Source organism: Anastrepha obliqua, chromosome 5 (genome assembly GCF_027943255.1).
Source record: "Anastrepha obliqua isolate idAnaObli1 chromosome 5, idAnaObli1_1.0, whole genome shotgun sequence".
Classification (NCBI taxonomy): domain Eukaryota; kingdom Metazoa; phylum Arthropoda; class Insecta; order Diptera; family Tephritidae; genus Anastrepha; species Anastrepha obliqua.
The window spans coordinates 40,159,519-40,185,306 of NC_072896.1; the positions used below are offsets into that span (position 1 = coordinate 40,159,519).

The following is a 25,788-nucleotide window of genomic DNA, read 5'->3' on the forward strand; positions in this document are numbered from 1 at the left end:
TTTTATGTTAACTGATAGTAGGGAAATAGTTAATTAGTAGATTACTTTACGTATGTAGTTTTTCAATTGATAAAAAGTGCACAAAACATATGCATATATCTGCAGCTAGAAACTTACTCTGAAATCAGAGCATTTGAAGATGCCTGTAACATTTCAAGCTTACTGTACATACAATGCTGTGCCAATGAATGTGCGCTGCGCCATGAGTGCGCGCTGGATTTCTTGCGAAGTTTTACCGTTTTATCTTGAGCTGTGGCTGGTGAGCACACATACACACAGCATATACATATGCGCAAATGTATATAAATTCACAAATGTATATAAATTCACAAATTTACATTTGCATATGCCATCTTCCTGTGCGCCTGGTAATGCAGCGTTTGCTATAGAGGATTTTGATTCAGTTGAAGGGAATTCAACAAAGTTTTACAGACACCAGACAGACAGACATAACATATGTACATAATTTGGATGATTTGGAGAAATTCAAATATATAGGTCATATTAAAAAGCTACCTAACATTCTTTGCTTCTAATCACCAAGAAATTCTTATCGACTGCTGCTAAATTTACATAATTCAGCCCCTTCCTGTTAATTTTTGTTGAAAAATCTGTCTATGGTGAATTGTCTTCGCGAGACGAGTACCCCTCGAAAATGAACACTTTCCAGTCATTAAGACTTCTCTATTCATTAACGTTCTCTGCAGAGAATGTTAATGAAATGGGAAGGAGCAAATGTTAAATAACTTTTTTTCGAGTACTAATTTGTAGATTCATAGTAAGGGATTTTCAAATTCAACTTACCACACTAGTGGGGGATTGTATATTAGATAATTACCATGCTAATGGAGGATTTCTATATTTACTTACCACGCTAGTAGAGGAATTCAGATTTTTTTTCTGCGCTTACCACACTAGTAAGGGATTTCATATGATTGTTCACCACAGTAATAAGGGATTCATCACACTAGTAAGGGATTCGTCGGTTTTCATGCTCACACATAAGTGAATGAGTTTGCGATTCCATTAACATTCTCTGGTAAAAGCTACCTGCGTTCACAGACGCCGTAAAATTCTATTTTGCTTTCATGTAATAACAACGCAAAGCTAAGGAGATGCCTACCAAGGATAATTGTGTTCTTCTATAAACTATTATTAAGACTTATAAAAAAAGTATTTCGATTTGAATTTATTATGGTTTAGTTTCAAGTAATCACAATGCCTAGTTTCTATAGGTTGTAAGCATGAAAAAACTGGGAGTTTTTTGTAAAAAATATTGCACAACTAACTTAAGCCATTTTAAGCCATAACATTTCTATTACTTTATAGATTCCTACACAGTACATTAACACGCGCGAGTTCTTCCAATTTATTTAATTTTTTATATGGCACGGATGGCAACGCTAACAATCTGAAGTCTGTAAACATTCCATGACATTTGTGAATCATATGTTTTGGTTGGGCCGTTTTGAAGGCGCGTCAATAGTTTGCTTAATAAACATTTAAAAAACAACTATTCAATAAAATATTCTTCAAGTGCTGAAAGGGAAGTAATTAAATCGTACAATTCACGTTTACAAGCATGATTCATGAAGTGCTGCTCTCGTGTCTTAATTTACAATCAAAGCGTCTATCGCTGGAAGATTTCACCGCGCCAGATGTTACAGCTTTCCTGCATCCGTGTGAAAAGTACGTACTTCAGGATATAGTCACAATCATAAATTTGTTACGTGACATAGAAAAATTCGCAAAGGTATGTGGCAGTAATAACAGTTGCAATCGGAGTGTATTAATCTTCGACACAGATGAGCCACTACAGAAGGGACTTTATTTGAAAGCATTCGCTAATGGCATCGACACAATTTTAAAGGATTATTTCATAGACATTACAGCGCTTGAAAAAAGTTATCTGCAAAATCCAAAAAATTTCTCTCTTCTATTTATCTACCGCAATTTGAAATCATATGAACCACTGGCGCTTTACTTGCGGATGCTTATTCGGGTTATACGCACTCAAAAACTACATGGCTGCGGAATTATGCAGTACTTGCACCAAAATGGCGAACATGGTGATCAGAAAATACGCTTAGCCATAAAAACATTACAGCTGGCAGTAAATGTAGTGTTCTTTAAACAACTAACGCATTGGATACTCTACGCCAAAATAATAGATACTTATGGCGAATTCTTCATACAGTGCTCAGAAGGTCACCTCAATAGTGCAGCGGAGAGTGACACCAGTAAATGCGCTAGCACAGAGAGCGGAAAACATGCCAGCACTATAACTACGCTGTCGAAAGTGGCCAGCACCTATGCGGATATATGGCGCTACGAAATATGCTATGATCTACTACCACATTACCTACCCCCGGGCTGGGCTGAAAAAGTACTTTTTATTGGCCAAACTATACTCATCTTTAAAGCTGATGCGAATAAACACAAAAATCTAACGCAAAACTGGAATAAAACCGAGCACACCGATTTGGAAGATGAAAGTTCGCTGAGCAACGAAAAGGAGCATATTTATTTTGGCAAAATTCAAATGTTGCAAAACGATGAGGAATTGAATGTGCAACATTACGAAAGTATTGTTAACGAAATTAAAACGTACGTTACTACACGACTATCTGAAATCGCCATAAATCAGGCAGATTTGGTGCAACAATTAAGACTTATGAAGGACTTTTTCCTACTGGGTAGGGGCGAATTGTTCTTGGAGTTCTTACGCCTAACATATAACATTGGCAAAGATAAATATAATGAAAATAAGGTGCATGACTTTGTAAAAGCATTTGAATCGGCAGCGCACGGTGTTGGCGTCTCTGAAGACTTGGAACGTTTCTCTTTGAGTATCGCAAAACCGCTGATGCAAGGCAGCAGTTCTAAAGAACTGGAACACAATTTCTTGCAGTATATGCAGCTTAATTATAAAATTAATTGGCCGCTACATTTATTGTTTTCACCAAAGGTGATGGAACATTACAATATTCTATTTCGTTTTCTGCTTTTGATAAAGAAGATGCAGTTTGAGCTCCATATGCTATGGAGTAATAATGTACGCCGTTCAAAAATGAACACTCCTGAAAACATAAAATTAACAAATCTTCTCAACCAACTGATGTTTTTCATCGACAATTTGCAGTACTACATACAAGTCGATGTATTGGAGAGCCAATTCAGCATACTTTTAAATACAATACTGAACAAAGCTGACTTTGAGGAAATACAGAAAGCGCACAGCATATTTTTGACCAATATACGTTTTCTTTGTTTCCTATTAACGAATGAAGAAACTATGAAAATAAATATAAATCAATTTATAATATCGCAATCAAATAATCCAATTTATAATGTCCTCATCGATGTGTTCAATTTGTGCGATAATCTCAGTATGATTTTGGGGCAAGAATTGTCTATGTCGAAAACTTACGACCAAATTGATAAACTGGATGAACGCTTTGGCATCTTAATGGATCAATTAATGAATTATTTAATCTCATTAAAAACAAATCCGAATACGACGCCTTTAACACAACTGCTCCTGCGCTTAGATTTCAATCACTGGTTCAGCACAAAGAAAAAGCAAACGCTTGCTTAAAAGTGCCAAACTTATTAGAGTTATTTAATGTTATTAAGTCATTTCTTACAATTTATTTAAATTAATAAATATAAATTATTTCTATTAAAAAAAATCTTGTTCAAATGTATACCTGAATAAATGAATCGCTTACAAATGAAGAAATATGATATGTATATAATATAGCTATTTATTCACCTGCAATATCTTGAGCATCACAGATATCCCACATACTTCTAAAATCAAAAAATTTTTATTTTTAATTACAGCAGCGAACACTGAAATCCAGACACTTGCGTAGCGATCAATTATGGTTGACTTTTGACAGTATCTAGTAAGCTTAGATATATTTTTGTGCCACTTAGTTCAGATACCATTCATTCCTTGCCTTTAATTAAGTGTCCGATTGGTCAGTCGTGAAAAAATGTCGAACTATAAAAAATGCGCGAAAGTGAAAAAGCGAAAACTACTTCTTTTACGAAATTGGTGCTAAAGCTAGATTTATATGTATGTATATAAATAGTTTGGACTTTTAAGTTTCCACATTTCAGTGTCGGCTGTTGTATATTAAAATACTTTTTTATTCAATTTACCATTTCCAAAGGTGACTAGGCATATAAATATTATTATACATTAATGCTATACTCAACCGAAGTCGGAAGTCTTGAATGAAATAAGTTTATTATTTCCATTTTATTCTTATTTCATACTTTAAGGGCCGCATCTAAACTTTGCCAAGCTCAGCGGCTGATGTGTTGCAGTGTTCAAAACCCCAAGGGGGGTCCGTGAAGTTACATCATAAGAGTACAATTTTTTCTACATTTTTGGAAAATGCTGCTGAAGCAAGCATCTAGGCCAGATATATACCCGGATCATTAGAACCGACTGTCGTTCCCACCGACTGTCATGGCAACGGAACGTATCGCGCCTAATGAGTTGATGTGAAAGGATGTTTCGTATCGTGAGATGCTGGCAGAAGTTTACTGTGTTACCTGAAGAAATTTTTTTCTTGTTGCTATAGACCTGAGGTCATGTATTATATTATCTTCAACCGGGTAGATCCATTCTACGGTATATATATTTAGATTTCGTTCCGATGGAGATAAAAAATAGTAGCCCCATCAATCGAGTAAAACTAAATTTTAACAATTCTTTCTTTCTAATATCACAAATTGTTTTTAAGTTACGAGGTTTCACAAACAAATTTGAATTATGACATGCTGGTTTTAAGGACCTGTTGGTTTTGTTAAGCGTTTTAAGGTTGTTTTAACGATTTTTCGTCAATTCAGTACATAGTCATTTTACCGTAAAGACTGTTTTATTTTCTGCCTCGTAGCTGTGCCGCCATAAGGCACAATGCTGGGTCTAGCGGTAGAGATATATTAAACAATGCCGAGAAGAGTACGCCGAGTTGGGTGACCAACTTTTTAATCATACATGGATCGAACTTGTGGTTCTCCTTGCAAACTCTTGGTGCTCTGACCTCAGTACCTGGAAAAAATTACCACACCTACCAGAAACTCTCCCTCAGTGGATGACTAGTATGTTAAGTATGAGAATCAGCGCGGGTAGAATAATGGCAAATGCATCCAGAAAGTGTCCGCTAGGTGGTGCACTATCACAACCAAGGTGGAGCGTAGTAATAGATGTACTGTTGGAATTGGACGGAATTGGTTTATCATTTCCAGGCTCTTCTGACGATGTAGTCATAATATGTAGAGGCAAATTCGAAGAGCCTCTGTGTATTAGAATTGAATTAGAGATACAACTATCGAAAAATTGGTGTATTAAGGTGAGGTTCAACGTAAATCCAGCAAAAACGTTCATCATAGCATTTGCAAGGAATGGCAAACTCAAATATCTTATAACGATTCACTTAGATCGAATTGAGGTGAAAATACAGAGGGATGTACTGGACTGTCACTCCAGCAGCAGGAAGTAGAAAAGTGCGAAGATCATACCGGAGCAATCTACCGAGTTTATTGCACTTAAAATCAGTAATGGATTGCTTCAACCTAATTCGATTTAAAGATCGTACGGAATTAAATAAGAATAATATCACTAATTTAATCTTAATAAAGAAGTTCAACAGGACACCAATCTTTTCTCATTCCCACTTAAACGAACTCACCTAACACTTCTTTCCCTCTGGCCAACCTTGTCCAATGTTACATTTCTGAGTGTACTGTTAGATTATCCCTATGGCAACATTTACGGGGCACACCAATTTAGGCGGTGATTAGTAATGTGGCTCCAACAAATTAAGGTCTAGAGTAAAACATAAAAAAAATAATCTTTAAGACGATTGAAGATTGAAGGCAACGAAGACATCAAATTTCTTGCAATTCGAATTTTTACCTATCTGGCTCACTGAGCTCTGTGTGCTATACTTATTTGCTAAATACCCACTCTGTCTAATAGAAGCGAGACCACCATGACTTACTAACTATTTGACCTATTCCATTCATTGTATGGGCTTACAATATTTATTATAAGCAATATAATCAATAAAATGAAAGTCACCACCATTAGTTATAATGACTTCACATCTTCGAGTCATACTTTGCGTTAATTTCCGCTCAAGTTTTGAAGTTAATCGGCTCCAAATCAGCCGAAATTGCCTTGATAGCTGTTAGGCCGTCCATATTTGTCTTCCTTTGAGTTTTTGCTTAACTATTGCCCAAATATTTTCAGGCGACTGTGAAGACCAATCCAACATCGTTTCTACGACAGTCGGTTCTACGTTACCGAAACGACCCGGATTTATATCCGGCCAAGGACTGTCACTCCGGCAGCATTCCCCATATGTAAGTATGGGTAATGTTTATGCTGCTACAACAACAATAACCAATCCAACATCTCAATCCTCTTTTGTTGCTTGCATCTACACACCTTCGGCATCGAGGCTTGAGATCGTTGCCTTCTTGTCCAAGCTTGGCTAGTTCTTCCAAATATCTTCACAGCTGACAGTAATAATGTTTTTTGGTACATTTTATTCATCAAAACTGCATTCAAATTGGGGGTAAACACAAACAAACCGCCAAATCCTTTTTCGGAGCAGCAGCCCGAAACATGAACCTGAAGTGGATGCTTAAAAGTTCGTTGAAGTTGCCGATTATCAGCGGTATATCAGGACCGACGTAAGCAACTATGCGCCAAAAAAGAAAATTTATCCGTGAATATTGCGTTTGGCCAATTATGTTCTGTATTTGCCTTAGCCTATGTAAGTCCTTTTTGAATGTGTAATAAGGAGAGCAGCGGTTTTTTCAATGGACAATGCTCCGGAATTTGAGGTCTTCTGCTCGTAAAGTCCTCGAAGCGTGTCTATGGATGCATTAACATCATTTTTTATTAAAACTGCTTCAGCCGATAAGATTGGCTTTGTCACAAACAAATCAATAATAGAATTTGAACTTGGGTTGGAGAGGCATTTTTTATGGGAATTCGTCAACGTTTTCAACTTCGGTATTCGGTTGCACCCATTTATTTGCGATATATATCAGGTCAGTCCATAAGTTCGTGCGTATTTTATCCATAATTTCACTTTAGTACGATTTTTGCATACAAAAAACTATTCACGGAATATAACGGAACTATTTATATTTTCTTTGATATATTGTGCATTCAACAAGTTATTTTAATCGCGGATAGAAGCACGTGTTGTTAAAAAATTAAATGGAATCTTCGAACGCGTATAAGAGGCATATTTTGTATTTTTTTTATAAAAGTAGTAAAAATGCAACAACTGCTGCTGCAGAAATAAACACTGTTCACAGAGAGGATACCGTAACTGTAAAGACTGCGCAAAAGTGGTTTTAAAAATTCCGAAGTGGTAACTGCCCGCTAGTCGTCCTAAAGTCTTTAACTCCGACGCCTTGCTCGAACTTGTGGAAGCTGAGCCAAATTTGACAGTCGATATGATAGCTCAGAGGTTAAATTCATCGTATGGAACAGTTCACAGGCACCTGGTTCAGTTGGGAAAGGTTTGAAAGCGTGGAAAATGGGTTCCGCATATACTTTTCGCCGCCAACCTTCAGCAGAGAGTGAATGTGTATTCTCAGCTGCTGCAACGGCTTGAAAATTAAAGTTGTTTGAACCGTATGGTTACTGGTGATGAAAAATGGGTCCTTTCTAATAATCTTGTTCGCAAACGCCAATGGTTAGAAAAAGATGAAACACCAGAATTGACCCCTACAGATGGCCTTCACCCCAAGAAGTCTGTCCTGTCTATTTGGTGGGACCGGCCATATATTGTTTGTTTATTATGAACTTTTGGAACCAAACCAGTCGATAACGGCTGATTATTATTCCCATCAGCTATCAAACCTGAATGAGGCACTTAACAAAAACCGACCGTCTTTAGTGAATAGACGCAAAGTTTTGTTTCACCACGACAACGCAAGACCTCATACCGCAAGGCAAACATTAGGCAAGCTGAACGAGCTCGGATGGGAGCTAATGCCGCATCCACCATACTCTCCGGATATTGCACCTTGTAATTATCACCTTTTCCGTGGACTTCAATCCCATATGAGTAACAAGAACTACTCCTCAAAAGAAGCTATAAAAAGGGATATCGAAGCGTATTTTGGTTCCAAGGACATACAATTTTTTGGAGCAGGGAATTAAAAATTTGCGTAACCGTTGGAAAGACATTGTAAATAATGAAGGAAAATATATCATTGATTAATAAATACTTTAAACATCTTTTTTATTAGTTTTAAAACCACCTTTAAAAAACGTAAGAATTAATGGACTGACCTGATACATTTCCCAAATCGTTTTTCATCGCTTCAAATTTCATATTTTTCATAGCCGGAAAACGTTTTGTAAAAACAACTCAACTTTCTAAATTTCTCACAAAACTAACAAATTGCACAACGCTTATTGCGAAAAAAATTTTTTTTAATTTTTTCCTTTTTATAACGATATTGAACAGGCTGTATACATACATATATACTCGTAAATATAAATACTCAGCACTATTTTTTATTTACCTTTAGACGGCGGTGTAGAAAAAAACTATGTAGAGAAAACTAATAATGACTAAATTGGACAATGCAGAAGCAATAATTTTTGGAAAAAAACAGTGGTCGTGACGGTTGAGTTCGTTTTGATGATAGAATATTTTCCATGCTATTGTGTGCGTTTAATTCTAAATGAAACATAAATCAAGCCACTTTTTGCTAAAAGAATTGTTGGTAATTAGAGCAATGAAAATCAGCATTGACAATAAAAAATGTTTCATGGTTAGAAAAAAATTGTGACAAAAAGCTGTAATGCTTGGCTGGATGGCTAAATGAATATCATAAATACTTACATGTATGTACATATGTGTGTAAACTTAATTTCCAAGACCATTAAAACACATTATTGTTTTTATACATAAAGCGAAACGCCGCATCACTAATATAATTATTATCTGTGTTCCTCCAAACATACAGTTACAATTATATGCATAAGTATAAAATTAGTTAAAAAATACAATGCACACATTTTAAAAACTATTTTAAAAATTGTTCGAAAAATACAGTCAATTTTAATCTATGATTTTTTACGACATACATACTTATTTATTTATTTTTGTTCTCTCTAATTCATCAATGCATTTTGCGCACTCATATGGCCGATTTGTAGATAGGCCTTCAATCTAATGATGACTTATTACATTCCATATTTCTCGGTTTGTATAAAATTATTTATTTTAATTCAAGTGTACTCTTCTATCATTATTTTACGTTTATGTTTTATAGTTTACAAAAAAAAAAAAAATTAACTAAATTAAATTTAAGCGTCACCCGTTCGAATATATTTTGGGCCAGTTGGTTGCCCCTCGTCTCTTCTATAAAAATGAACAACTCAATATTAATATTAGCACCGCAATAGGAAAAATCGCGTAGACTGCCGTGCGCGGATGACACGTTGAGATTAGGTAAGTGATGTCGTCCTCTTCATGCTCGATACCATCACGCGTGGGCACTTCCACTACTACAATTTCATCGGAAAGAAATCCAATGGGAAACGTGCAATTCGTCGCATTCACACAACCCGTCAAATCGCTTAAGTTGGAGTATTGAAAGGTTGGTTTGTAAATATCGAAAATGGCGTGAATGTCATTGCGCACCAGATCGTTGTCACTATAAAAAATATAATAGTAGTAACCATCTTCGTTTATTTCATGCTTAGAGAGCATGCGATGGGACCCATTCTCTAGGAAATGCGCATTGACGCATTCCGCTGAGGGTGGGAATCCTTCGGCTAGTAATATGGCACCATTGTAGCAGTTAAACAGTCCAGTTTCAAAGCTCGAAACCGAGTTCGATTCATCAGTGATGGTAAAATTAACAGCATTGCCGCCATGACTGTATTTACGATCGTAGACATGCTCACGTTTTGTTCGCCGTCGCTTGTACAATTGATCATAGACTTCTTGTTTCCTATGTTCCGCCACTTGGTGTTTTTGTTTCAAGTGTGGCGTATCTGCTGTAGCAGCGGCAGTCGAATGACTTCTGCGACGACGATATCTATCCGTACTTTCATTTGATGTTCCCGCTGAGCTCTTTGCCGGTGTGTGCGTTGTGGCATGAATGGGGGCACTTGAAGGTAATCGGCGATTACGCATTGAACTTATCGAGCCTTTTTTCAACTTCTTTCCACGTATTTTTGCAGGTTTTAACGTAGGTATAGTTGTTATATTACTTGCAAGTTCCGGTGGCATCACCAGCGCCGCTGCGGCTGCCATGTGTGCTGCAACCTTAGCGCGCTGAAATGACTGCTCTTCTGCATCTTCACTAGAATCCTCACCACCATGATTTTCCTCCTCCATATTAATATCGACTGGCTTCTTATCAGCAGTAGCCTCGTCCACTGGCACAACGTCTGCCATTTCCTTAATATCCTCGAAAAAGACTTTCACCTGTTCGTGACCCTGCGCAAAATTTGCGCCTAATTTATTTTGATTATGATCAAGCAGTCCGCAGGTGTTTAAATTGCGTTGTCCCTTTACTACCAGGATACGCGAGCCGTCATAGCGTGAGCAAAACTTTAGATGCACTCTCGCGCCCTTTAGCAGATAGAAGCCCCAATACTCTAGCGTATCGTCGGGCAACGTCATTGACTTCTTTAGACGTATATGTTTACGATTTGTGGAAACTTCGGGTTTGCTGCGCAGTTGAAATGCGTTGAAGTTTGAATTCATGCGTAGTGAATGTTGCTGACAGAAGATCGATGATAAGCCGTCGCGTATCTCAATGATGTCTGACTCGGCGACGGGATAAACAACGTCTGCGAAGACGGTGCGGCGTAGGTAGAGGGGTATGATTATCAGTGTGGCGGGCAGTATGACGATCAGTATGCAGAATACCACCACACGCTTCACTCCCTGCATCTTGTCAGTCTCTGTGTTGGTGAAAAGAGAGGTAAAATAGAGTTGATTTATTGAGACTTATGAATGAAATTGTTAAATATTTGTTTATTAAATAGCAATGAAGAGTTTGTTTAGCTATGAGATTAGAGTGAAGAATGTACTAATTTATATTTCGAAATCAAAAAACAAAAATATTTTTAAATTTGAATCAAGATGTGCCATAATGAAAGCTAAAAATTATAAATTTAATTTTATTACGGATTAGGAGTTAGAAATGCATAAAATCTTTAATACTGGTGGTTTTAAATATATATTATATTATCATAAATCCATTATTTTCTCAGTAGATGTCTGTAGCGATCGATATCTCGTAAAGTATCGATCAAACCATTTAAAGTTTATGGCCGTTGTCAGGTGACATTCACACTAAAAAATTATTTTGCTGTTTTTTGTTTGTTCGATTCAGTTATGAGTTACAGGATGTTAACCATGGAAGTCAACAGAGAGAAACTTCAGCTACATTTTACAGTTTTTCTTTGATAAAGGCGAAAATGCTAGCCAGGCCTCCGAAATTGTGAATGATGTTTTTGGTGACGACACTGTAAAACGAATTACGTGCAATTTTGGTTTCGTTGATTCTGGTAAGCCATTTTTGATGTTAAAAATATGTCGATAAAATTACAGAAGTAATCGAAGACGACCGGCATGTTAGTAGTCATGGCATCGCCCAGGAGCTAAAGATCGACTATAAAACAATTTTAAACCATCTGCGCAAAAATATTACGCACAAATAATGCATTTATTTTTCCCCAACCAGGTTGTTGTAGCAGCATAAACATTTCTCATATATATACGAGGAATGGTGCTGAGGTGACAATCCTTGACTGGATATAATCCGGGTCGTTCCGGTTACGTAGAACCCACTGTCTTGGAAACGAGGGAATAGATAGATACGCGGTTCGTTAGGTATGGTGAGAAAATAAATTGAGGGACACTTTGGATTCTACGTCATTCGATTTGTGTTTCATGTCATTCGTTTTCGTTTACGAATAACGATTTGCTACGATGAAAAAACATATTTGAAAAACTAACCGACGAATCACGACCGTTGAAGGTGATATCCACCTTGTCGTTGTGCTTCGTCGGGTTCGATCGGGTTCGGTACGGTGGACCAGAGCTTGCTCACACCAGAGGTGAAGTTGAAGGACTTCAGATGCTCTTCCCATTTAGTCCGCTTATATCGGGTTATCAGTTAGCGAATCTCAGAATTGAGATCCTTTATCCGAGCATCCCCGAGATCGGCCTGGCGCAGGAGATCACGCTCGTTGTGGCTGTGATCACCTTGCGGAATGTGCGTTCGCCTCCGCGCACATCGGTGGGAATGAGGAGAGCTGCGAAGATGTTTTCAGTAAATTCCGCGAATCTGGTCCACTTAGCTTTGTTAAAGTTGATGTATGACCGGTGATCCGCGGAAACAAAGTCGGCAGGTTTCTCGATCGAGATGATAATGGGCAAGTGGTCTAGTGCAAGCGATAGCATAGGTCGCCAGGTTATGCTATTTATCAGACCTGCGCTAGCAATTTCTATGTCACTACCCTGGTGGAGGCGTCGTCGTTTACATTGCTGAATGTCGAATCGCCTATGTGCTCTGCCAATAGCTGTCCCCTACGATCATTTGGCAGGCTTGAATGCCAAAGATCGTGATGCGCAGTAAAGTCACCTACTACCAATTGGTTTTCACCCCCTTATAAATTTCGAGCTCAGCATCGCCTGACCGGAAAGCTATCCCTTGGCATTCTAAGGTGTTGTCCCTGCGGTCGATGAATTCATCGATGAGACGATACTGCACTGTATGGTGGACTATAAACGTTAAGCCACTACCGTGGTTTCGCTCGCGATCCTTTCTGTGCACGTTGTCGCCGTCCCTGGTGGTGAGGGAGGAGCTAGCGCGCAGTTTTGTCTGTTGGACCATGTCGGCTCATGAAGTCGACTATCTCGTCAATCCGTTGCAGTTCAGTTGTAAGAGTTTAAAACTCCTCGGGAGTGTGATCGTAACTTGTGGGGTGAGGGACGCGTGGTATTGTGGCTTGACGTTGACGGACGGCCGCGCCACAGGGTGCGGTTGCGGGTGCAGAGCTCTGCAACAGGGGGCAACGAAGTCGTGTGTCCACTCACGGGTGGTGCGCAGGCCAGAGTACCTTCGAAAGTGGTACCAGCTATTGCAAGAATTGCACTGGACCGTTGTCAAGTTCCGAGGGACCCTGGTCTGACACACGGAGCAGTGCTGGGTGTGGGTCAATAAGGGAGTTGTTTTGGACCTGAGGGCTCCTTACCGTTGAGGTATTGTTGGTGGCGACAGTTTGACGTGCCGGCACTGAGGATGGTATCGCCGTTGAAGCAGGGGCCGCCTGATGGCGGGAGCAACACGTGGTCACATACCTGTGAGTCTTAAGGCCTGAACAGATCTTAAGATGGCACCACTCGTTGCACTTATTGCATCTAACCGAGGTGGAGTTCGGGTGGAGCCGTTTGTGGCAGATACCTCTGGTCCAGGGTTGGGTTCAACGCTAGCCCTGAAGAGAAGTATTTGGAGTAAACGTGCAGCAAGGGATTGCTCTTGTGACGAGAGATTGGGGGTGGGATACGGTACACTAGACAGGGCTAGTTTACTCGGGCGGAAGCTCTTGGCCGGGAAAAACCCGAGTCATTCCGGTAACGTAGAACCGGCTGTCATGGGAATGATTATATAGGGTTTTCCAATAAAAATTGTTATCGGTGAATGGATTGCGCTATCGAGAAATGATTAACGATTTTTTATGGCCGGAATTGGATGGTATTGATCTGGACAACGTTTATTTTCAACAAGACGGCGCTACGTGCCACACAAGCAACGAAACCATTGATCTTTTACGGAAAAAGTTTCCGAACCGTGTTATCTTTCGAAGAGGTGATCACAATAGGCCACCGAGATCTTGTGATTTAACATCTTGTGACTTTTTTCTTTGGGGCCACGTGAAAGAGACCCTCTCTTGCCAACAGCCCAGGGTCGATTCAAGACCTCAAAGACGGAATTCGTGAGACTATCGAGGACATAGGGCAGCCACTTTGCAATTCGGTTATGGAAAATTTCATGAAAAGGATATTGTATTGTAAGTGTGGTCGTGGTGGTCATTTGCCTGATGACATTTCTACTATTAACGGCATACCTTCCTCTTTATAATGAAGTAAACATCCGATCATTTATATTAAAAAATAGCATTTTTCTTTGAATATCAAAATAACTCCTCTTATTGGAAAACTCTTTATAATACAATTATATAATTATATTATATATATATATATACATACACCTTTTCCGGGTGTTTGGCCGAGCCACCTATTTGTGGCGTGCGTCTTGATGTTGTTCCCAAATGGAGGGGCCTACAGTTTCAAGCCGACTCCGAATGGCAGATAGTTTTATGAGGAGCTTTTTCATGACAGAAATACACTCGGAGGTTTGCCATTGCCTGCCGAGGACCGCTATTAGAAAAATATTTTCTTAATTTAGGTGTTTCACCGAGATTCGAACCTACGTTATCTCTGTGAATTCCGAATGGTAGCCACGCATCAACCCACTCGACTACGGCGGCCGCCTTATATATTATACTTTGCTTAAAATTTCTCCTGCGGCTCTACACTAAATCGAACACCGGGAAAGAGTTCTCAGTATCAAAACAACCTCGGAACACAAAAGTAACTTGCATTTGAACCATTAAAACTCGATTACAAATTTATGCATGATATGGCAAGGTAAGTGTGTTATTTTGAAATTTGTTATAATTTTAACTGAATTCTGAAAAGCATTAATTTTTCTTAAAGTTCCCAGACTGAAGCAGCCTTTTCTTGTTTTGAACTGATTTAATAAAGTGCAATATCTTTATCTTTTACACATTTTTACCTTCATTTTTTAAGTAACAAAAATTTTAGAAAAGGTTCTTATATTTATATTAAACCAACTATATAAACATATGAAGGTACATCAATTATCACCATATATATACCATATATGTATGTATATGTACATACTTACATACACACAAATCTACGTTTTATAATTATTTACTTATCCATATTATAAAATATTTTTTAATTTCTATACCTTCAAAATAGTATTCGTTCAGCTGCATTTTGACGCTTGTGGTTTCCTGAGAAAAATTTCCAAGCAACTCGGTTATCACTAGGCGAGACTTTTATTCTCCGATTAATGTTATATATTTTTCACACAAAACTAAAAAAAAATATTGCTTTCAATAATCGTCCGTTGTTCACCTATGCGGGGCTGATTACCATCCAAAGCCCGTTTAATACTAACGAAGTAAAAAGTTATCAAAATATGAACTAAATATATCAATCTGAAATCAACAACACAAACATATTTGTTTTGTTTACCACTGAGAAGGCGTAGAAATCAGTTCGCTCAGTAGATCCACACAAGCGTATTTAATACTCATACATATGCATGCGTAGTCCAGGTATTTTAACTTTAAGAATCAAGCGGTAAAGTGCTATGAGTCTCAGGCAAACTCGGCTGCTGTATGCCATATAATCGAGTCGAAGGAGAGTCGGCATTAGTTTTCGAAAAAATACGCTACAAAATATGTACATATACGAGAGTATGTAGAGTATGTTGGGATGCATGACTGGCATTACTATTTTATTATATTTGCATAAATGCTTATTCTTTAGCGATATAACGATTATCAGACATACCGACTTGGCTAAGTTGGTTCATTGGTAGGTAGGTGAAATGGTTGAAATACCACTCTGGCACTCCCCAAGTAGCGCTAAAGCACCGTTTTGATGTGGTTCATTGGTCATTCTGAATTTTTTTTTTGGTGTTGCATATGCCTTTATTCATTTCGATTCCGTTAGGCTGTTACAAATAACCGTTATGTGAATAAAGTTCTGATAGCTTGGTTCTCCAGTGCGCACGGATATAATAATTGAAATTAAATGAACAAAAATTAAAATTAGTTCTTTAATTTCTTTTAGTTTATGTATATTTTTCCACTTCTATGCACATATAAAGTGTCTTTCAAAAGTGACGTCTAGACGTCAGTAGAGAATTCTTAGATCGTACCTTTTTTATCTGGCTTAGATGTCAACAACCTAATAAGGGTCTTACACCGCACAGACTAGATATATTGTTGCTGTAAATAGCTGTTAAGCAAATTGGTAACGAGGATGTGGCAACAAAATGGTGCGGAAGCTAGTTGGATTCTGAACCGCCACTTTAACCAAGCAACCTTTTTTAGGTCATCTTTGACATTTGTCAAGTAGACAGATGGACAATTTTGCATGACAGAACAACGCGTTGAAATTATTGAAACTTATTATGAAAATGGTCCATCTTTAAGAACAACATATCGCAAATTCGTAAGTTTTTAGTGGCAATAATCGTACGAATGAGGCGACAATTCGAGGGTTGGTGAAAAAATTTTAAGAAACGGTTCTTTCGGAGATAGAAAGAGGATTTGCAGACCAATAACTATGCCTTTTGTTGAGAATATTGCTGCTGTAGCGCGGTCTTGTTGAGCAAGCTTCAACATTGATATCTCGACGTTCTCAACAATTATCCATTCATTAGTCGATTGTTTCGCCGATTTTACCTGTAGACGTGCTCATGGTGAACATTTGTCATTTGTCAGTTGTCCCATATAATTCTTAACCCTTTACTGCATCAATTAATAAAAATATAAAAAAAAATTCTCACGGTGGAAACAGCTTCATTTAATTATCGATAAGACATATTAAAAGAAAAATAACGAACAAGTTTTATATTTTGTTTTTTTTGTACGTAATCATATACATATAAAAACTATACCTTTTCAACTTCAAATTGGGACTAAACAACTTCAAATTGGGAATAAACATATTCAAATTGGGAATAAACAATTTGAATGTCTTTTAAACTTTAGTCATAAGGATTGTAATTAAATAAATAAAGAATGCTGTGCATAAAACCGATATTTTTATTGAATTTGGTTTTTCTTATTTTATTCATATTTTATTAATTAATATGACACCGTGAAATGGCTTACATTAAAAAAATTGAAGCTGATAATATTAAAAAACAAATTCAAGCAATGTACAACAAGAATGAAGATCGGAGAGCACTATCAAACACATTAGGAGTAAAAAAGTCTACTGCACATAGGTGGGTTAAGGAAAACCCACAAAGTGAAAAACAACGTGGAGGAAAAAGGAAAAATAAAATAACAAATGAACATCATTTTTTAATGGAACAATATATTGAAGAAAATCCAAAAATAACACTAAAACAACTTAAAGAAAAATTCCAGCACCATCATCACGTTAATGCCTCTACAGAATGTTTCCGCAAACATTTAGATAATTTAATCTATACATTGAAAGAGATTCGAAACGAACCTGAAAGAGCAAATAATGAAGAAAATAAAAGAAAAAGATGTGTGTATGTTCAGAAACTTTTAGAATATCAATCGGAGAATAAACCTATTATTTATATGGATGAAACCAATTTTAACTTATTTATATCCAGAAAACGAGGCCGGTCCAAAAAAGGAAGCCGTTGTACGTTTATTTCAGCTGGAAGTCGTGGAGCTAATATTCACCTAATTGGATGTATAGGAAATCTGGGTTTAATTCATCATGAAGTAAGAAGAGGTGCATTTAAAGTTATAAAGTATAGAAAGCAGTTGGAGAGCGGATAAATTATTATCCGCCGAGAAAGATGAGTATATCGAAATATTTGTTTTTTGTCTCTGCTATCGTTTTTCGAAAATAAATCACTCGAACTTCAATTCCGTTTTTTCACCCACTTGAAAAAAAAAAAACGTAATTTGGAAATAAAGTGGAATCAAAACTGAAATACGATATATGAATCCATGTGCGGTAAATGGTTAAGAGGCGTATTTTGAGTAAAAATGGTGAAACCTGAAAGAATCTAAATTTTGATATGTTCTATTTTAAAACAACATCTGGGCGTGTCTTTTGAGGGACCTTTTATTTTTATACGACGAAGTGAGTTCAAAAAGTAAGGCGACTTTTTCCACAAAAATATTTATTTATTTATTAAAGTAATTTCCCTCAGATATAATACACTTGCGCCAACAAATCTTCGCTTTTTCATAGGCATTTTCTCCTTTGGGAACAAAGCGCCAAAATACATCCTAAAAATCAAAATACATCCTAAAAATCAAATATACCATAAATCAAAGCTGAAACTGTAAACATATATTCTAGACATTTATACCAAGGAAACAAAACATCGAAAATCGTAGAATGATATAATAAAGGGTTTTCCAATAACAGGTGTTAGGTGTTATACAGGAGAGATAATTAACGATTTTTTATGCCCGGAATTGGATGGTATTGATCTGAACAACGTTTATTTAAGACGGCGCTACGTGCCACACAAGCAACGAAACCATTGATCTTTTACGGAAAAAGTTTCCGAACCGTGTTATCTTTCGAAGAGGTGATCACAATAGGCCACCGAGATCTTGTGATTTAACATCTTGTGACTTTTTTCTTTGGGGCCACGTGAAAGAGACCCTCTCTTGCCAACAGCCCAGGGTCGATTCAAGACCTCAAAGACGGAATTCGTGAGACTATCGAGGACATAGGGCAGCCACTTTGCAATTCGGTTATGGAAAATTTCATGAAAAGGATATTGTATTGTAAGCGTGGTCGTGGTGATCATTTGCCTGATGTTATTTTCCATATCATTTATGTTAATCATTTATATTAAAAAATAGAATTTTTCTTTAAATATCAAAATAATACCTCTTATTAGATAACCCTATACAAGGTTGCGCTCATCAGAGAGGCGTGACGTCACACTGCTGCAGTTACGCGCGAGAAAATGCAAACAGAATGCGAAAGGGAATTATACAAACAACATACGAATAAATTGCACAAGTGTGACGTCACACACACAGTGATTCTGTCAAATTCATTGAAAGCGAAATAGTTGTACGACATGGGTGTAGCCTTTGTTCTCTATACATTTTTTCGAAAATCGAATGAACGTTGCCCGCGAAATTTGAGATTACGTTACTGTCTGAACACAGCTCATACTCGTACAATAAAGATTTTGCAAGGCATAATCGGTGAAACTATACCTATTGGTGGGCTTCGCCAGAATGCACCACCTGTGGTTTGAAAAATCAGCGTAAATGTTGATTAGCGTTGATAAAACAAATTTTGAACTAAAGTACTCGTAATTTTTGAATAAAAACTACACATTTGATTTTATTGATAAATATTCTCGTGATTCAATTATGTTTGTATGTTGACAAACCCCATTTTACCAAAGAGTTTTGTTCGCTACCAAGCAAAAATAATCTTTTGAGTAGCAAAACTTAAATCTCTCATCTCTCATGTCTCTCGCACTTACGATTATTCCGCATATTTAGGTGAAGAATGCGGTAGCGTTATTAAATTTTTGCTCAGCTTTATCAAAATACGAACACATGTACCTACACACATACCTACATACCTACCCACTTATCTACGCGTAATCAAATCAAATATGTCTCACTTATTCCAAGGCTCCAGCAACAAAAGTACGAGTAACTTGTCCAATCTGGCACTGTTAGTTTTGGCGTTTCGCCGCTCTGTGGCAATATTTACTGAATAATTAACGAACCGTGATTCTATGAATAATTTGTATACATATGCATTATGCATTATTTTGTATGCTTTAACAATGACAAATTTATGCCACCAGCCAGCGAATGCGCGTACAACTGTATTATACCCTTGCACTTGTGAACAGGGTGTTATAATTTTGTTTACATAATGGTTGTATGTAACAGCATAAAGGAATCGAGAAAGATATAGACATATTTATATATGTATATACCGAAATGCTCAGAATAATGAGAATATCCGATTTTGCCATGTCTGCTGTCCGTCCGCACGATAACTTGAGCAAAAATAATATATTTCAGTGAAACTGTGTACACATTTTACTCTTTGTCCAAGGTAGGTTGGCATTGAAAATGGGCGAAATCGGTCAATACCCAGACCCACCTCCCATATTGCGGTAGTTTTCAAAAATTAAGAAAACGAGATATTTCTGTTATAAATCATGCAAATTTACTCAAATTCTGTACAAATGATGAACAAAAACAAGAAATACGGCGCATGTAAAATTTCGAAAATGGGCGTTACCGCTCCCATTTTTGGATAAAATCGCCCAAATATGGCACATGTACAGTAACTCACAGCTTATTTGATGCAGGTAATACTTTTTTAGAAAAAAGAAAATGACTCAATGTTTATTAAATTTAATAAAAAAAAAATGTATACGACTTGTAATGAGATATGTACATATGTACTGTTTACCATTGCAGAAAGAATAATAACAAAAACAAAGCTTGCTGAAAAAATATAGAAACAAATAGTTTTCTCATCAAAATGTGCTCACAGCTTAAATGATACAGAGTATTTTATATTTTCTCTGAGAATGCAATAAAATGTTCAGCTTAATGTCACAAGTCATTTTCAGAAAAATTTTGTAAAGAAAAGTTGAAAAAATTTAAATTTGTTAAAATGGGATCACAGCCCTCACGTTATTCGTCATTATAAAGAGCGAAAAAGCCAACGAAAAATTGCAGAAATTTTTGCAATTAGTTCATCAACAGTCCAGCACATTATAGAAAGGTTTCGCCACGAAAACAGGATAGAAGATAAGCGCAGATCTGCGCCAAATAAAATATTTAATGATGCAGATAAGAGGTGGATTGTTCGCAAAGTTAAAGAAAACCCCGATTTAAGCGCTCCAAAATTAACGCAGAAGTCGTAAAATACTTAGGCAAGCTCTGTAAGCCTGAAACTGTTCATAGAGTTCTGCGCGAAAAAATTTTCATGGAAGGACTGCCCGAAATGAGCCGTTGATTAATGCTCGTAATACAAAACAAAGAATAGAGTTTTGCAGACAACACTTGACCAAAGACATTTCGTTCTGGAAGTCCGTTGTTTTTGCGGATGAAACCAAATTTAACATTTCAGGTCTGATGGGAAGTCCTGCCTGCGTTTGGAGAAAACCAAACACCACGCTTCAACCATGTAATTTGCGTTCTACAGTTAAACATGGCGGGGGCAGTGTTATGGTATGGGGTTGCATGTCCTATTTAGGGGTCGAAAATTTAACATTTATCGAAGGAAACATGAATAAAGAGATGTATGTGGATATGCTAAAAGGTAATTTAGTACAAAGTGCGGATAAAATGGGCATTAGGGATTCGTTTAGGTTCTACCAAGACAACGATCCCAAGCATACGTCTGCCCACCGCTTTTGAGAATTTGTGGTCAGTTCTGGAAAATAAAATAAGAAACCACAATATTTCTAATGCTTCTGAGATAAAATTAGTTCCAATTATACAGCAAAACTAATAGAATCTATGAATTCCCGATTATAAGCTTGTCTGAATCAAAAGAGAGTCCCCAGTAAGTATTAGGCGTAATCATAAACTTGAAATATTAATGTGTTTATGTTTTTTTAATACTTTTAATTCAGTGCATCATTTAAGCTGTTACCTCAAAACTGTAACTTAATTACTTTCATTTGCCATATCTTTCCTATGAAGAAACATTTTTTGTTGTTAAATAAAACATGTTATTTAACAATAAAAAAATATAAGATTTTTTATGTAATGGAAATACCATAAAATATATTTCATATTTTAATAGTTTTTTTTTGGCTGCATCAAATAAGCTGTGAATCACTGTACATATATGTATATTATTAAGACCAGATAAGAGCCACGCCTCCTTTTTACATATATATATATATATATATACAATTGGTGCGTACACCCTTTTTGGGTGTTTGGCCGAGCTCCTCCTCCTATTTGTGGTGTGCGTCTTGATGTTGTTCTACAAATGGAGGGATCTACAGTTTTAAGCCGACTCCGAATGGCAGATATTTTATTTTATGGGGAGCTTTTTCATGGCAGTAATACACTCGGAGGTTTGCCATTGCCTGCCGAGGGGCGACCGCTATTAGAAAAATGTTTTTCTTAATTTAGATGTTTCACCGAGATTCGAACCTACGTTCTCTCTGTGAATTCCGAATGGTAGTCACGCACCAACCCATTCGGCTACGGCGGACTTTTTACATGCTAAGTCTAAATTTCCCTCAGTCGCTCTGTTTATTCCAAAAATAAAAAGCTAGCTCAAATTGAATTTTATTAAAATATGCGCACGTATAGAAAGTTCTGCCAGACCGAATTTAGCCTACTTACTGTACATATCCGAGGGTTGCTATTTATATTTGTGGCCTAGTAATGGCCTCTCCACTTTCGCATTCGTTTAAACCGATTTTCGAAGCACTTTGAAATGAAAAAAATGGTCACGGTTTAATTCCATTTCTTATCTAGATGAAGTTCTAAATCCACTGCAAATAACACTAATAGGTCCATCCATCAAAATGTTCTGAGTGCGTTTATTGTAAAATATAGCAGCATTTCCAAAGGGAATATCAGGTAGCGCCGAACAACATTAGATGTACCCCGTTATTGTTTATTAAATTTAAAAAAATCGGTTTTTTGTCTTGAAACAATGCTCATCACGTTTTGTAGCTCATTTGGTTCCCATCTTATCAGCTAAAATTACCACAATTAATTCGCTAAGCTTTATTGTGTTTTGTATTAGACTGTTATCAAAAGAAAATGTCAAGTATCAAAAACGTTTTGTAGCACACAGTTTTCAATCGCATGACCGCAATGTTTCAATGACTATAAATTTGTATTGCTCATTTCAACATTTTGTTTTTATTTTGTAGTCTGATAAGGTGTTGATTAAAATCTTTGCACTGAATTTTGTCTGAACCCGTCTACTTAAGGCGCTGAAAAAGTATCAATCAGTTACAAACATGTATATATATATACGAGGGTTGTTGTTTATACTTCTGGCCTTGGTTAATTGCAGTTGTTGTTGTAGTAGCATAAATATTACCCATATCCGTATATGCGGGGAATGCTGCTGAAGTGATAGTCCTTGGCCGGATATAAATCCGGGTCGTTCCGGTAACGTAGAACCGACTGCCGTGGGAACGTTCTGCATCGCATCGTCACTGGCGATGAAAAATGGATCTATTATGATAAACCAAAAATGATGGAGCCTACCAGGCTAATCAGGTCCATCGAAAGCGAAAAAAAATATTCATGTTTCAAAGGTTATGTTGTGCATCTGGTGGGATCAGAAGATCAGAAGGGTGTCATCTATTATGAACTCCCTAAACCACCTAAAATCATCACTGGCGAATGGTACGGTAGACTTGACAAACTGATTTTGCTGGACTGACCCTTTTAGAGGGACTGAATTGGGATATCTTGCTGCACCCCCCGTATTCCCCAGACATTGCACCTTCGGGTTTCCATCTGTTCCGATCAATGCAGTCAGCCCTTATTGGAGAGCGGTTCACTTCTTACGAGAGCATCGCCAACAGACTCAATGAATGGATCAAGTCAAAAGAAACCGAATTTTTCGTCAGAGGGATCCGATTGCTGCTTGAAAGATGAAGTAAGGTTGTAGCTTCGAATGACACATACTTCACATAATATCATGTGTCATTTAATTGTTTAAATATGTAATTGGTAACTTTGGCTAAGAAAGGACAGAAACTTATTCCCATACTCAATATTTCACTTTTATTTTACTTTATTTTATTTTATATTATTTTACTATAAAATTAAGTTATTTATATTTAATCATTTTGTTAAATTTAATCACCTATTATAATAATTATTATAATTTTACTTGGGCTTATTTTTTATATTGGTGACAAAGACATAATTGCGTACTTTATGGAAATGAACCGAAACCTCGCACCCCAACAAAAATGTTAACATATAGTAATTGCATTTTTTCAATAGCCGCACTTTGCTTTTTCTGCACCGCTTTTCAGAAGTTCAAAAGCAGGCCATTTTAATCGACGTTACAAACTGGTTCTGTTTTGTAAGCAATAAATTTGCTCGTGCATCTGCTTTTAAATAACATTTCCTGCGGTTTACTCAAACAATTAAGATGATTGCATAATTCTAATTACATTTCATCACAATGATTTTTAAATACTATCTGACTGCCAACACAGAGCTGAGTGTATCTCCCACATTTTCAAATAGCAAATTATTTAGTAGTTGGATAATATAAAAATTGATTATGAAGAAATAATCAGGTTTTAGTTAATTTCTATTGAATATTTTTCCCTTTTAAAAATTCAAAAGGCTTTATGAGCACTGCATAATAACTACACCGTGCGACAAATATTACATAATCTTTTTTTGTTATGCAGCAAAAATTTCATAAGCACCTGAGATTATGGGTTTTATATAGTAATCCCACATACTCAGTTTTTCATTTTCTCATTGATTTTAATTTTTTTTAGACTTTACAGTTTCAAAGGATTTTTTACATTTTTCAAGAAATGGTTTTAAGTACTCACACTCACTGTACGATATTAATTTGGATATCAAACGAAATATCACGCATAACGCTTCTGAATTGTGGAAATTGACTTTGAAAAAAATATATTTGTTCACGACGTTCATAGAGCGAAGTGTTGAAAAAGACGCCGAAATCTCGATTCGTTGTTGTTGTTGTTGTAGCAGTACCTTTGCCGTGTCAGTGTAGCGTAATCAACTAACGGTAGGCCCAGGAAACTAGCTGTTTCGACGGGTTGGGTCCAGAGGGAGAGGGGTGTTAGATGAGTAGGTTTTAAAGGGCATGTGAAAAGGTGGTTAGTGTCGTGCGGAGTGCCTTCACTTGCCGGACATATGTTTAGTATGACGGGGTCGATTCTGGATAAGTAGGAGTTTAACCTGCTGCAGTATCCAGAACGTAATTGTGCCAGGTTACGCGGGACCCTCGGGGAAGTTGGAGTTTTCGTCTACGATTGGTGGTGGTTGGACTCCGATAACGGCATTCGGGGGTCGGGAGCTTAAGAAGGTGGTGAGAGTCTCCCGATGAATGTCGTTTATGGCCTGTCTGTCCGATCCAGTAGCTCTCTGTTTACATTCCCATGGCAGCCGGTTCTACGTTACCGGAATGACTCGGGGTTTCCCCGACCAAGGGCTGCCGCCCCAGTAAACTAGTCCTGTCTAGTGCACCATATCCCAATGTCTATTCGTCGTCGTTGTTGATTTTGGCTCACGTGCCTATTAAATGCAGCTCGTGCAAGAATTAAAACCAAATTACTATCGTTAGCGTCGCATTTTTGCTAGTTTGGGCTCATTTAGATTTATTATTCAATTTTATTAGAAAACGTTATTAGAAAAAACTCGTAGCCATGAATATATCTACCAGATTATAATAAAAAAAATTCATTCCAGCAATATTTCTCTTTCGTATTATCATTTTAAGTTCTCAAGCTCTTAAAGGAACATCCTTTATATTTACTTCATTAGTTAACAAAAGAAACGTTGCAACAAAGTTGTTGGAGTTATTGGTGTTCCTCACACATGCACGGGGAATGCTGCTATGGTGAAAGATATAAATCCGAGTCGTTCCGGTAATGTAGAACCAACAGTCGTGGGAAGCGAACACCCTTCCAGGAATGCAGGCTTCTCAGACGCCAATAAATCGTGGCTGCTCGTGCATTCTAGCAACAAGAATCTGAACCTAAAGCAGCAGCCAACTGGAAGAAGTCATTACTTGGTCTGTATACCGCTAGCCGAACTACGTAAGATGCTGACACTCTGCAGTGCACTTTTTCATACAAGTTGCGGCGATCGATTGCGACATTTTTGAAATTGAAAGGGAAGTTGAAGACGATAGCTTCGTTATTACTATCATCAACTTCGGTAACTGCAGCTTT

General features: G+C 37.1%; 2 protein-coding genes across 4 annotated transcripts in view; one reads left to right on the top strand and one right to left on the bottom strand.

The window, feature by feature from the left end:
* Window positions 1–1,468: 1,468 nt before the first annotated feature.
* Window positions 1,469–3,660, top strand: LOC129248531 (gamma-tubulin complex component 4 homolog). Its single transcript, XM_054888111.1, has one exon. The coding sequence runs from the start codon at window positions 1,583–1,585 to the stop codon at window positions 3,596–3,598; it is 2,016 nt and encodes a 671-aa protein (XP_054744086.1). The 5' UTR covers window positions 1,469–1,582; the 3' UTR covers window positions 3,599–3,660.
* A 5,296-nt stretch (window positions 3,661–8,956) lies between these two features.
* LOC129248004 (uncharacterized) overlaps window positions 8,957–25,788 on the bottom strand; it is a 34,470-nt gene continuing 17,638 nt past the window's right edge. For 2 of the 3 annotated variants that reach the window (XM_054887398.1, XM_054887400.1), the window contains exon 2: window positions 8,957–10,975. In XM_054887398.1, coding sequence (XP_054743373.1) covers window positions 9,420–10,975 — 1,556 coding nt within the window. In that variant the 3' untranslated portion in view covers window positions 8,957–9,419. Of the gene's footprint in view, window positions 10,976–15,081; window positions 15,267–25,788 lie in introns of those variants that run through there. The other variant, XM_054887399.1, reaches the window with a different exon arrangement.